At 40.5% G+C, this 14232-nt stretch overlaps 1 protein-coding gene across 2 annotated transcripts in view; it reads left to right on the top strand.

The window, feature by feature from the left end:
• The first annotated feature begins 2129 nt into the window (after positions 1-2129).
• Positions 2130-14232, top strand: part of EOGT (EGF domain specific O-linked N-acetylglucosamine transferase) — a 37791-nt gene continuing 25688 nt past the window's right edge. For both annotated transcript variants that reach the window (XM_012521519.3, XM_004483328.3), the window contains exons 1-7: positions 2130-2250; positions 4886-5108; positions 6247-6347; positions 7014-7122; positions 9287-9381; positions 9714-9818; positions 12826-12932. In XM_012521519.3, coding sequence (XP_012376973.1) covers positions 4899-5108; positions 6247-6347; positions 7014-7122; positions 9287-9381; positions 9714-9818; positions 12826-12932 — 727 coding nt within the window. In that variant the 5' untranslated portion in view covers positions 2130-2250; positions 4886-4898. The remainder of the gene's footprint in view (positions 2251-4885; positions 5109-6246; positions 6348-7013; positions 7123-9286; positions 9382-9713; positions 9819-12825; positions 12933-14232) is intronic.

The following is a 14232-nucleotide window of genomic DNA, read 5'->3' as shown; positions in this document are numbered from 1 at the left end:
TGTTATTCTATTTGTAAAGTAATAGTACCCAAGTATATATATATAATACTCCCCTTTGGTAGATACAATGAGAGTATACTATACTTCTTGGCTTTTTTTCACTCAGTAATATACCCTTTGTATACCTGCATGGTTCTACATTGTATAGATATGGCTTATTCAATCATTCTTCTTTTGAGAGACATTTGAGTTAACTGTTATGCCAATTTGAAGAACTTTTAAAATTAAATTTTAATATTAACTATTTTTTTTGGAAATTCCATGCTGAGAATGACTGTTACATATGATAGAACTCAATCTCATGTTCTTAATGTCCCATTTGTATATTATACTTTCTCTCAGTTTGAGTAATAATTCAATATAATATGTATCTGTTTAAAATAGCATCACGTGGTTGCCATACAGTTCAATTGGTTTGTATTGTATATCCTTGCAATTAGACTAACTTATATTTGGTAACCTTTCCCCGTTATTAAGTTTTTCTTCAGATTTATTTTTAATGCATATCACTCAGTGGAAAACCAGCTTTTAAAAAATTACTGGAAATTATTACAAAGCATTTTGAATCAAATAACAGGAAGGAAAGCTACATTTCCTGTATATGACAAAAATAGATTGATGGCAAGTAAGCTGAGAAAGCATTTTTAAAATTGCTCTCCTTATTGGTATGGCTGGTTAAAGTATAAGATAAAAGAGCAGTAGTTTCCTTAGAGGGCAACGTTCTTTACATGAAGAGGAAATGAGTTAATATTGCAAAGTATCTTAGAATCATGGCTGACATGTAAACGCCATATATACTTTTGCTCCTGCTATTAACTTAAAAAAAAAAATCCAGATAATATTCCTAATTTAGCAGGCCATTAAATGGAATTTGCAAAATTTCTCATAACAGCATTTAAGGAAATCATTATTAAAAAAGCTTGTAAGGGGAAGCAGATATGGCTCAACTGTCCGCCTACCACATGGGCGGTCCAGGGTTCAAACCCAGGGCCTCTTGACCCATGTGGTGAGCTGGCCTGCTCACAAGGTGTGCTGTGCCACACAAGGGTGTCCCCTGCGAAGGGGAGCCCCAAGAGCAAGGAGTGTGCCCAACAAGGAGAGCCGCCCTGCAGGAAAAAACGCAGCCTGCCCAGGAGTGGCGCTGCACACACTGAGAGCTGACCCAGCAAGATGACACAACAAAAGAGACAGTTTCCCAATGCCCCTGGATACCGCAAGTAGATAAAGAAGAACACACAGGGAATGGACGCTGAAAGCAGACAAGCGCAGGGGAAGAGAAATAAAATAAATCTTTAAAAAAAAAAAAAAGCACCTAAACACTTGGAAAATGCTGAATTTCCTTATAGTCATATTAATACTGGCGTCTCTGTGTCTGAAAATAAGTGTTTTGATGGCATCCACGCTCATGGATTCCTTTACTTAATTAGTTCAAGTTAAATCAGTATTTAATTATCAACCCTATGATACTTAGTGGCTAGAACTGAGCGGGGCCAAGAGTAGAAGACAGTGCGAGAGCCGTTTCAAATAATTATAATAAAATGATGAAAGTAAACAAACACAGTTGTTAAAAAGTATAAGATAACATAAAATGGAAAGTGATAAAATTAAACTCCACAGACTAGCTTTTGAACTTGGTGACTTTACGGATAGGTACTGAGAAAGGCGAGGACTACTTTAAAACACCGTAATTTCAAAGTATCCTCGCCTTTAGAAAGTGTCTGTTGCTATTGTTCAGGCCCTAAATTCGAAAGTTAGGGCTGCAACTTCTGACCGAATTAAGAAAAGAGTAAAAGCTCGCTTCAAAGCAACGCTGCCAGAATGAAGAAGAGACCCAGGTTTTCTATCCTATCCTGGTATCCTTTACGCGCCTAATCTTTCTCGCAAGAAGTGGGTTGCAGAGATGGAGATGGAGAATCCAGCTTCTTTTAAAATCCCGCTTCTCTTTCTAGCTCTCGACGACGTAGTTGGGTCAGAGGCGCTCCCACTAATCTTGGGGGGACAGGTCAAGGCAAGGCAAAAGGTGCCCCGCCAGCCCCTTCCCTGCCGCGGCCGCACTGTCGGGGCGCGCGCCCCCGCCGCGTCCTCCGGGCGCGCCCCGCGGGCGGGCCAAGGTGTCCCAGCTGCTCCCTGGCGCCCCCTGGCCCAGCTCGGGCGCCGGAGGTTTCCGGTGAGCGGCAGGAGCCGGTTATGACGACTCCCTCCCGCGAGCAGCCGCCGACTCCTCCTCCTCCTCGGCAGCCCGCGCTCCAGGTGGGATTCGCCCCGCGCCCCTCGGGGTCTCCCGCCGCCCCTTCCCGCCGCGGCCGTGCTCCGCGCGCCCTCCTGGCCCGGGGCGCGGTGGGGACCGGCCGGCTCCCGGCTGCCTTCCCCGCGGCTGCAGCCCCTGCACCGACCTAGCCGGCGCCCTCCGCTCCCTTGAGGGCGGGGTAGGGGGTGCGGAGTAGCCCACCCTAGCCCTCCCGGCCCCGGGCGCTCGGCCTCTTGCTGCGGGCGGGCGCGCACAGGGTCGTGCAGCCGCCGGGCTCGGCGCGCATTGTCGGGTCCCCCGTTCCCAGGCCGGGGCGGAGCCTCTTCCCTAGGCTCCACCCCGGCGCGCTGGGGACCCGGGCGGTGGCGGGTGCAGACGTTCCCCGGGGATCTCTGCGGCCCCGAGGCAGTCGCGGGCGGCGCCGGGGGTCGAGGACCGGAGGGCAGCACCGGAGCTGCCCGAGGGCGCGCGCGGCGGACCCCGCCACGCCCGTGCCCGGACTGACGTTCTGGCAGCCTGCTGGTGGCCCTCCAGCCTGGCATCCTCGGCAGCCGAGCCCTGTCTGACCCCTGCCTTGTGCCGACCGTGAGGCTTTACTGCTGAAGTCGGGGACAGCCCTTGAGGAGTGATTGTGACTCCCAGACGCACTTAACTCTCGTTTGTCTACTGCCTTTTTAAACTTTACCAAGCTCTGTCACCCGCTGTCGCCCCATCAGCCCCGGCCCCCCTCCCCCCGCCCCCGTCTTTCGTCTTCAGGCATTTCTTTTTTTCCTCTCCCCACCCCCCTTTTGGGACTTGTGTAAATTCTATCAGGGGATACCGGAGGAGTTAGTCCCAGTGCCTTGTCCTGACGGAAAAAGTAACGCAGACACTAAAGGTCACATCTGGTGGAGAACTGCACCCACCCGTCCCCGGGAGCCTTGCAAAAGGACCCCGCGCCAGAAAGGCTTTCTGCCCGGCCCTGGCTTTGTAACTTCAAGCCCAGCAGCCACGCCCCGATAGCTAGTGGGTACGTGCCCTTGGCAAAAGCCAGATTTCTGAGCGGCTTCGTTAGGTCTTTTTTACCCGTGACCTAAGCTGTGCACCTCCTCTGTGGGTCGGTGAGTTTAGTTATGGCCGGAGTTCAGTCGAAGACAACGTATTTGGATAACCAAAGGTCAGGGACGTGGTCGTAGCAATGACTTTATTACCGGGAAGGAGGGTAAAAGGACTGGACATCTTATGGCTAGCTGCTGTAGCTCTCCTAGCAATGTGACTCAGTGATTACTCCAGGGACCACCAGGAGAATTGTTCGATCCCAGGAATGTTCTTTCTTTTAAGTCCCATTTAGTGTCTTTATACTGTGGCTGCCTCTCTTCTGCTCACCATTAGAAGCTGTTAAATTACTATGTTGAGTCTGGTATCTGCAACTTGGCTTTTAGCAGGTTGCTATTCAATAAGGAAAAGAAAGAACCATGAGCACCAACAGAATGCTATGCCCTCTGCATAAGGGTTTTGGCATTAAATTGTTTTCTGTGTTAATGTTTCTGGTAGTTCAGAATATCACCCAGGTGATAGTCTATTTTAGCTATGTTTTTTTAAGGTAATATCTTCCATTTTTGAAAGGTTTTAGATACTCAAAACATCACAACAGCTTTGGCTGGTCCTGAGGGTTACAGAGGTAAGTATTTTTATCAGCAGCGTTATTGTCCCTGATAATACGTAGGTTAAAAATTTGAAACCTTGCTATCCACTCATTGTTGGACAAAAGTTCAAACTAAAAGTGTTAATTCAGATTAACTTTACAACAGATAACAACATATTCTTTAGAGTCATCTCAAATTAAAACCACTAAATTCACCATTCCGGAGGGGAATTAGATTTCTTCTTGGCCTTCCCACTGTTAAGTTATGATCCCTTGACCTTGACACTTGCGGCTTGATGAATGTAGCAGTCTCTTCTAAAGGCTCCTATCTCCAGGGCCCATAAGCACTGAAGACTGATTTTGAAGACCGGCCTTTCTGAGATGCCCCAGAGAACAGCTGAACTTGCTGGGTCAAATCAAACTCACAATGAAGTTGTTATTTATTTTAGATCTCTTGCACTACCCTATAAAGCTCTATGAGAGCAAGGATCTTTCTTATTTTGTTCACGCCTCTATACCTAGCTCGGTGCCTGGTACGTAATAGGTGTTCAGTAGTTTATTGTAATTATACTTAACACTTGATTGTTTTCTTTTTTTAAAAAGATTTATTTATTTATTTATCTCCCCTTTCCCCCAGTTATCTGCTCTCTGTGTCCATTCACTGTGTGTTCTTCTGTGACCGCTTCTATCCTAATCAGTGGCACCGGGAATCTGTTCCTTTTTGTTACATCATCTTATTGTGTCAGCTCTCCATGTGTGCAGCTCCATCCTTGTGCGTGGGGCTCCCCTATGCAGGGGACACCCCTGTGCAACAGGGCACTCCTTACGTGCGTCAGCACTGCACGTGGGCCAGCTCCACAAGGGTCAAGGAGGCCCGGGGTTTGAACTGCGGACCTCCCATTTGGTAGGCGGACGCCCTATCCATTGGGCCAAGTCCACTTCCCTTGATTGTTTATTTTGACTTTTAAAGGAACTTTCTTAGCAAAGATTTTCTCACTTTTTTTGTTCTCTAGGTTTGAGGTTGCTATGTTAATGCTGCTTGTCTTTGGAGTATTACTTCATGAAGTTCCACTGAGTGGCCAAGATGAGGCTCCTCCCGAGACTGATAGCCTTCCAGGAGAACCTCTGTATGACTATGCCAGCATCCGATTGCCGGAGGAGCACATTCCCTTCTTTTTGCACAACAATAGGCATGTTGCCACAATCTGTAAGAAAGACTCACGTTGCCCTTATAAGGTCAGTATTATTATTATTTTTTTCGTTGTAGAAAGATGCAGTTTAGGCTGGCTCATTAGTTCTGTTTATAACCTGAACTTGCAGGTAGAAGTCCATCTCTTGGTTATAACTGGAGACAGCCACTGTTTGGATTTCATCTAATGCTTCTAAATGACTAAACTTTGCCCAAAATTATGTCCCAGTCGCAAGAATGAAAGAGTAAATCTAAATCAGACTCCTAAAATAAATAGGCAGTCAATGTTATTTCTATAAAGCAAAAAGTAAATTTTGTACAGAAAAAGTCCCAAGTTAAAATGAAAGAATTCCATACCTCTTCTTTCTTAAACTGTACTTCAGAGGTTTTCTCAGTACTTGATTTCAGTAATAAAACCTCCTCCTCTGTTGCCACTTAATTAAGACTGCGATTGCCTGCTGCCTCCCTTCTGACTTAGAGCACTCGGAAAGGCCTCAACTTGGAGCCCATTAAGATGTCTCACACAGCGTTAGAGATCAAAGCTGGGCATTGTAAGACACTTCCTTTCCCATGGCGCTGGCATGGGAAACACATGGGAAAGGAAACCTGGAAACTGACTGACTTAGTGGGGGCCTTGCAGAAGAGCCTGTTAAACTGCCTGGCCGACAACGGCTGTTGTGCCCTTCACAGGCAGCAGAACAAGTTGTCATGTCTTCTGGAGCCTCTGCTGATTGATGAGTAGAGTTGCTGATGCATTCAATTTAGCTGTGATTCTTTTGGGAATCAAATTTCCAATTGATAGGACTCTTCAGGGACTTATTTTGGAACCAGTTTGCTCAGAGAAAATTTCATTAAGCTACTTCGAGAAACTCTAATTCCGGTGGCCTTTGGTAGTCTGCTGCCAAAGAGAGTACCCAAGAAAAGCCTAGACTTTTGGTTGGGGAACAGTCATGGTAAGGAGGGTAATTAAGGATAATTGTTGTTGAAAACTTTAAAGATAATTGTTGTTGAGAATTTTAACATCTCTGTGCTTAGAATTTACTCTAGTTCATTACATGAGTATGTATTGTAAAATGTAGAAATGAGAGGTCTATTAAAGGTGTGTTTTATTCACAGTAAAAATCTAAGTTCTCAAAATGTCAGAAGAAGAGAGACTAGTCTAAATGTATGTGTTTTATGTTCTAGAAACACTTAGAAAATCTAAAGTACTGCTGGGGTTATGAGAAATCCTGCAAATCGGAGTTTAGGTTTGGTTATCCTGTTTGCAACTACGTGGACATGGGATGGTAAGTTTCCACGGAGAATACTTGCCTCCCTCTTCAAGTTGCCTTCTTTCTCTAATTCTCAGCTAGATTCTTTTGATTTTAAAGCACAGTTCCTTTAGATATTAATTTGTTTATACAATGAGTTCAACTTGACTGTCTCCCATTGGGGTTTCAGTCATTTCTTCCACACTATGGATTACAGAAAATATATTTTCCCCAACCTGTATAGTAAAGAAGTTAAATTGATAGTTTCTGCAGGGTTAAGTATAATTAGTACTTTCAATACGTGTTAGGTTAATGAGAGTAAAGAAAGTACATTAACAATTCATTGTCATCCTTCCAAATGATCATAGTTTCATACATTTCTCTTGTGTATTTTTATTACAAAGGAATAAGTTTTAGAATAACTTATTTTGGTAGCTTCATGTAGCTGAGGATAGTTTTGGAAAATTTATGATAGTATCCTTTATTATCTTTTTTTTAAAGATATATAAATCACATAAAATGTTACATTAAAAAATATAAGAGGTTCCTGTATAGATAGTATACTTTAAAAAATCAAAAGTAATGTCAGAGTTTAAGCAACATAACAAACCTTTAGAAAGAAAACTTAAGGTCCAGAAAAAGAAAAAGTAAATCTTTTTTTTTCTGTTTTTTTTTTTTAATTTTTAAATTTTTTATTATTAGGACAGACACTCTTGAATCAGCTCAGGACATATTCTGGAAACAAGCTGACTTTGGGTATGCCAGAGAGCGGCTGGAGGAGATACATGCACTCTGTCAGCCTCAGGAAACGGTGGGTGTTTTGATCCCTAATAAAAGAGCTTGCTTTAGATTGTAGTGTTAAAACAAAGTAGAATGGCACTAGAAGAAATACCTCACTCTCATTTATTTATTGGCTTTGAATATTATTTAACTTCCAGAAATATTTTCTGTTTCGTTTGGAAACCATGTCCTCTTTTTCACATATGTATCAGATAGGAGTATTTTGGCAAGTTAATGTGTTTTCAGGTTTAGCTATCCCCCTCCCCACCTCATATGCAAAGAAGACAAACTAGTAAATTGCATCTTGACAAATTCCCTGCCAGATAATTTGGAACAGATGATACACCCCATCCCCACCCCTATCTCCCATCATACTGGTCTATGTTTAGCATTTTATAGTTTGCAAAAATCTTTCCTGTACATTAGCTAGTACAGAATCTCATAAGACCTATATTTATGGGCAGGGAAGATACCACTTTACCAGAAAGGAAAACAGGGTCCTCAGAGAAGTTATGTACCTTCTTAAGACCACACAGCAACTCTGAAGAATTACATATCTAGAATTAAAATGCAGACCTTTTTTACTTTACTTTCAATCTTAATACCTTGCACCTAAGTGTTTAAGACAAGCAAGTTGTAGAGGCATTTTGGGTTAGTAAGTTGAAGAGCAGGCCCTAGACTGCAGGGTTCAAATCCCGGCTCTCTGTTGAACTCTGCAAGACCTTGGACAAGTTACCCAAACTACTTGTGTTTCAGTTTCCTTCTCTTTAAAGCTTGCTACTTTCCTAGTTTGTGGTAAGGATGAAATGAGATTCTCTACATAAAAATGAGATTCTGTACATAAAAAGCTCACAGCAAAGGGCTCAGTGTTATTATTTAAGGCTTCATGGAGTTGTTAGCACTTACCAGTAAGGTCTGTTCCCTTCCAGCCCGGTGATCCTGAACTCCAAGTCGTTGACTTCTGAGGGGTCTCTGTATCTCCAGGCAATCTGGAAAACTAAAATAAAAAAAAGATTTTTAAATTCATTTGCATTGAAAACTGAACGCACGCTCTACAGTGCTTTAGAAGGTGTTATATAACGGAACTATTAGCAATAATAGCAAGATGAATGCCCCCCAAAGGTGGGAGGCACAGCACTAGCCTGCATTGCTGCCGTGCTCCTTTACAGGGATGTTGTCACTGGTGGCCTTCTTTGATGGGGTCTCGCTGTCTACGTCACGAGGGCAAGGGAAGAGCCACAACCCCATCTTGCACACATCTTCCAGTGTGGTTTGTAGAATGATAAATCCTGCACAAGATTTATTTTGCTGTGTTTCATGCTATCAGTGTATAATCCCTCACCAACTGCATGTGGGTTGAGACTAAGGCCTCATATTCAGTGGGAAGTTATGGAAAAAAACCAACAAAATGGCATTTAAACCTATAATTAATTCCAGAGTAGATAAAGGTTTTTGAAGGTCTCCCCTTTCGACACAAACTAGATTTGCTGAAAGAGGACTTCAACTCCTTTATTCAATTATTTAGAAAACATGCCCATCCTGCTGCTCTTGAGGTTTTACAGTTTACAGAGAGTGCCTCTTATTAACACTGGAAATTGCCCTTCCTGCCTTGCATTTTAATGTCTCTTTCTTGTACCGTCTCCCTTGTTCCTTTGGCTTCTTTTTGATAAGTGCTTTCTCACATATGTGGGAGCATAAATGGGGGAAGTAGTAATGGCTGTGAGTGCATGTTTTTTTTCCTTAAAATGTTCTAAGCTAGTTTTATTTTATTTTTTTAGCAAGTTTTTAATTATCTTTTTTTAAAAGATTCATAGATCACAAAAAATTTTACATTAAAAAATATAAAAGGTTCCCATATACCATGCCTGCCCCTCCCCCCCACATCAACAATCTCTTTCATGGGAACTCAACACAATGAACCATATATACAACTCTTGGCTTTAAAATTTCAGGTGATACAAAAAACAAAAAAGCATTTGCGAGTTCTTTGCTTGTGCAAACTGGCAGAACTATGCTTGGCCAAGATTTGCTGGGTTGGAGAAAAATCCTTAAACAGATGTAGTCACTGGGAAGCTTTCCTCATACATTGTGTGGTTTGAACCTGAGGGTACATATGCTGTCAACATTTCTAGCAAGTTTGGGTGAGGCTTCACTGCATTAATATTCAGAGTTCTCTTCTCTCAACATTATTTCAGGGCGACTCAAGTCTGGTATGTTCCCGTTATCTTCAGTATTGCAGAGCAACCAACCTCTACCTGGATTTAAGAAACATCAAGAGAAATCACGACAGGTACTTAAATGGTTAAAGTGAAAACTTAATAGAAGTTATGAAATATTTTCAAATCTAGGAATATGTCTTGGATCTACTTCAAAACAATATGGCAGTTGGGTTGAATGATCTAGATGGGACATGAGTTCATTGTTGTGAAGCTGGGTCACTGGTACTTCAGATTCCTTATTCTATTCTGCTACTTCTGTAGATGTTTGAAATTTTTATTATACAGTGGTAAATCCTAATGAAAAATTGGTTTTGTAAATTGGTAAACCTCCTTAGTTACAACCCATGTGCTGGAGTCATGAAAAAATTTTCTAAGTTCAATTTAATTTCTTGTTCTACATCAGATTTAAAGAAGACTTTTTCCAGAGTGGCGAAATTGGAGGACACTGTAAACTTGACATTCGTACATTGATGTCTGAAGGTCAGCGCAAAAGCCCTTTGCAGTCTTGGTAAGATTTAAAAAAAAAAATATTCTAAAGTATTTACTTTTATTTTTGGTGTTCTCAGGGTTTTATGGGGACTTTCAAATGGAAACTGTTATTTCTTTCACAGATAATTTGGCATGAGCTTCTGGGAATGAAGGTTACAGAGAGACTCCCTCCATTGTATTTGAATTAAATATGTGTTTATAAAATATTAGGAAATATGATAATAGTACTTACTAATTGCCCATAAAAGGAAAAAATCACTTCAAACTCCTTGTAATTGCTGCATGTACTGAGGGAACACATGCATGTACTTAGGGAACACATTAAAAATATACATTTATTAAAGTATATAACAAATATACAGAAAAGTATACAATTTGGATTAGGAAAAGTGAACTCCCCATGTCACTATTAAGCAGGTCAAAAAATAAATCACCACAGCAAATAGACACAGAGAACAGACAACTGTAATTTTTAATATCATTAATCAATTTTTTAAACTTTAGGGACATGTTTTTTGTTTCGATTTTTAAAAACTTTCTGCACATTTGAGAGCAGGATGCACACATCGTTCTCTGTAAACACATAACATATCCTTCTACATTTCCTAAGAACAAGATATTCACTTGTGTGATCTCCTTAAGTGCAGTTATCAAATAGGGATAATATTTTGATTTAAAAGATTTTCAGTATTAAACTAACACATGGTCTATAAAGGAATTTACCATTTCCAGACATAAAGGAATTTAGGGTACATATTTTTTCAGCTTCTTCTTTTAAAATAATTTTAAACTCATGTAGAAGCTTAAAAAATAATACAGACGGGAGTGGATGTGGCTCAAGTGGTTGAACAACTTCTTCCCACAGATGAGGTCCTGGCTCAATCCCTGGCCCTGGGAATCTAAAAAAAAAAAAAAAAGATTAAAAAAAAATAATACTGAGGATTCCTGTTGTTGTTACACTAACCCCAGCTTCCCTTTTTTTTTTTTTAAGATTCAGTTTTCATTTATTTCCCCCCACCATTGTCTGTTCTCTGTGTCCATTAGCTGTGTGTTCTTCTATGTCTGCTCACATTCTTGTCAGCGGCACCAGGAATCTGTGTTTCTTTTCGTTGCGTCATCTTGCTGTGTCAGTTCTCCATGTGTGCAGCGCCACTCCTGGGCAGGCTGCACTTTTTTTGTGCGGGACAACTCTCCATGCAAGGCGGACTCCTTGAGCATGGGGCTTCCTACACAGGGGACACCCCTGTGTTGGCACAGTATACCTTGTGTGCATCAGCACTGAATGTGGGCCAGCTCATCACACGGGTCAGGAGGCCCTGGGTTTGAACCCTGGACCTCCTATATGGTAGGTGGATGCTCTATCAGTTGAGCCAAATACACTTCCCCCAGCTTCCATTAATGATAATTTTTTATAACAAAGTACAATTATCAAGACCAAGAAATTGACATTGGTATATTATTAACTGAACTTATTTAGATTTCGCTGATGTTTTTAGACAGGTTTTTTTTTTCTTTTAAAAATTTTACTTCTTTTTTTTTGTTTTTTTAAATTACTTTTTGACAGTCTTTTTTTCTATGTATAGTTCTATGAAATTTTCATCACATGTCTAGGTGCAGTCAGAATACAGAACTGTTCCATCACTCCCTCTTGTGCTACCTGTTTATGCTTATAGGATACTCTTATATAATGTTAAATTTTGAGGTCAAATATTCATGCTAGACAAAATATTCAGGACAATAATCCACCTTACATTTTTATGGCATTTTACTGTCTGCAGGGCATTATCTCACTTGACTTAACAAACTTTTGCAGTAGGTAGTTCCTGTATCCTAGTGGGCATTTTGTTTCCTGGTACATTTTGATGTCTAATCCCACATAGTAATTCCTTAGGGTATGTGTGTATTAGTTATCTATTGCTGTGTAACAAATTCCTCCAAAATTTAGCAGCTTCAAACCACGAAGTTTCAGGCAGTTTCTATGGTCAGGATTTGGGAGCAGCTTAGCTGAGGGGTGCTGGCTTAGGGTCACCAGGAGGCAACATTGAGCAGTTGGCCAAGTCTGCAGCATCTCTAGGCTCAACTGGGCTGGATAATCTGTTTTTAAGCTCACTTAGGTTGTAAACCTCCCTCTCTGGCTATTGGCGAGACTTCAGTTCTTTGTCCTGCGGGTCCTCTTCCTAGGATTGCTCACAGCCAGGCAGGTGGCTTCCCCAAGAATGACTGGTCTCATAGACGAAGTGCATACCCTAAGATGGAAACCGCAGCCTTTGTACAATCTATCTCAGAAGTGACGTGCCCCCATTTTTGCAGTGTTCTGTTCATTACAAGTGAGTCACTAAGCCCAGCCCACCTGGGAATTAAGTTCCACCTCTTGAAGGGAAAATTGTCAAAAGATTTATGGTCATATTTTTTAAAACTACGAAAATATTTCAGCATTGTGTTTTAAAAGGATCTGTTTAGTTTTGTTTTAATCAGATATGAGCTCAAAGATTAAGAATAACAGACCATCTTTATTCTAACTCTAAATGTCTCTTGTCACATGCTTGTGATTCTCTTCTTTTTTATGAAAGAAAATTGTGCTGTGTGGCTTCCAAAGATGCTTTCTGAGAAATAGATCTTCCTTTCCCCTGGAAGCTTAGTGGTTTGCTATCTTTTAAGGCATTCAGTAATTCCTGGGCTGCTATCTTTTGCAGAATCCAAGAACTCTCTCTACCTTTCTGAATCTTCCCACTTTACTGGTAGATTATTTACCTAATCCATTGTATAATTTATTCTACATCTGAAAAATTCCCAGTTTATCTAGCAATTAGGCTAATTTAAAATAATTTTGTATTCCCTGTCTCAACATTAAGATTGATAGGAAGTTATTTAAATTTCATTAAGCTTGAGAATTTGTAGATGTCTCCATAGGAGTACTTTGCATTCTAGAAGTAAAATCCACCCAATGAACAGATCCTAAATTGCAATGTTGCAATAAGAAGTTTGGAAGAATCACTTTAAAAGCACATCCATGTTCATAATTCTAGGTTTGCTGAGCTACAGAGCTATACTCAGCTCAACTTCAGACCTATAGAAGATGCTAAATGTGACATTGTTATTGAAAAGCCAACATACTTCATGAAATTAGATGCAGGTAAGAAGTTAATTTGTCTGTTATTTATTTATAGGTTAATGTGACTTTATTCCTGTTTCTATATATGTATGTGGTGATTTCCTATGACTTTTTTGGAAGCAGTGTGATATTAAAACAGTAGTTTTGCTTTGTGCTTTCTTCTCTGAAGAAATAGATTAACTAGTTTGAATTTCCCATTATTTTAGGCCTTGGATATTAGAAGAACCCTTCACATTTATGTCAAATGGCTTAGTCAAAATCAAAAGATGAGAGAAGAGTTTCATACACCTTTTGTAATGAAATTTACCCCATCTACTTTCTCTAATCACTTTAGATTGTGCCTCAATAGAAAGTTTTTTAAAAATTAAAGTCTTTGTGTATACTATGGATGGGAAAGATGTGTCCATGGCCTCTTCTGGCAAACTTTCTCCTTTAGTTTTCATGACTAAAGTGAACTTAAAATTCTCCTAGAAATTAGCACTACAATATATTCTGAAGAAAAAAATGAAAGCCAAAAAAAATTATTTCCCTTTATGCCTGTAGCTTTTAACTCTCAGTTTGCAAGTGTAGTTTTAACTTTGTGAACTAGTTGTCTGGGAGAGGAAAAATACATTATATCTCTCAATGTGGAGATTACTATGCTACATCATATCAAAATTCAAGGGAGACTGGGCTTACAGTGAAATATGGCAGGCTTCCTGTCACGAATATTTCAGAATTGCTATAATTTATTGCTCATATTTCTAATGTGCCCTGTCTTCTGAAGTCATAATTCTTATGTTACAATGTATTAGGTTCAGAAATAAGACAAGTTTAGATTTTTTGAAATAAAAGCAAGTAAAAATTCAATGTTCGAGGTCCTGATTCATTTTGAACAAATTAAAAAGGGATAAAGAAAACACTGAGCTGCCTGTAAAAGAGTTGAATGTACGTGAGCTGTTAAAATTTATGTAGATACTTCTGTAATAAAATATGTAAAGTAGGAATAAAAGGCTGGCATAAACATGTGCCATTTCTTTCCTAGGTTGATAACTCTACTTTTTCCTTCTAACGTATCCTGTCATTCCGTTTTTTTTTGTTTTTTTTTTCAATGAGGTACCAGAGATTGAACCTGGGACCTCATACATGGGAAGCAGGCACTCAACTACCGCTTCCCTGGTTTTCTATTTCATATGAACTTTTAGCTTGGGAGAATGAGCATGCTAAGAACAAGACTCGCTAGGGTGCACATTTCTTGAGGGTAGAGGCTCTTTCTGTCCTTGTTTATAAATCAGTTCAGTGCTGTTTCATACATGTTGCATTCCTCTATAAATGTTATGGA

This window comes from Dasypus novemcinctus, chromosome 26 (genome assembly GCF_030445035.2).
Source record: "Dasypus novemcinctus isolate mDasNov1 chromosome 26, mDasNov1.1.hap2, whole genome shotgun sequence".
NCBI classification, from domain to species: Eukaryota; Metazoa; Chordata; class Mammalia; order Cingulata; family Dasypodidae; genus Dasypus; species Dasypus novemcinctus.
The sequence above is the reverse complement of the archived record's forward strand: the minus strand, read 5'-3'. Positions and strand labels throughout refer to the sequence as shown.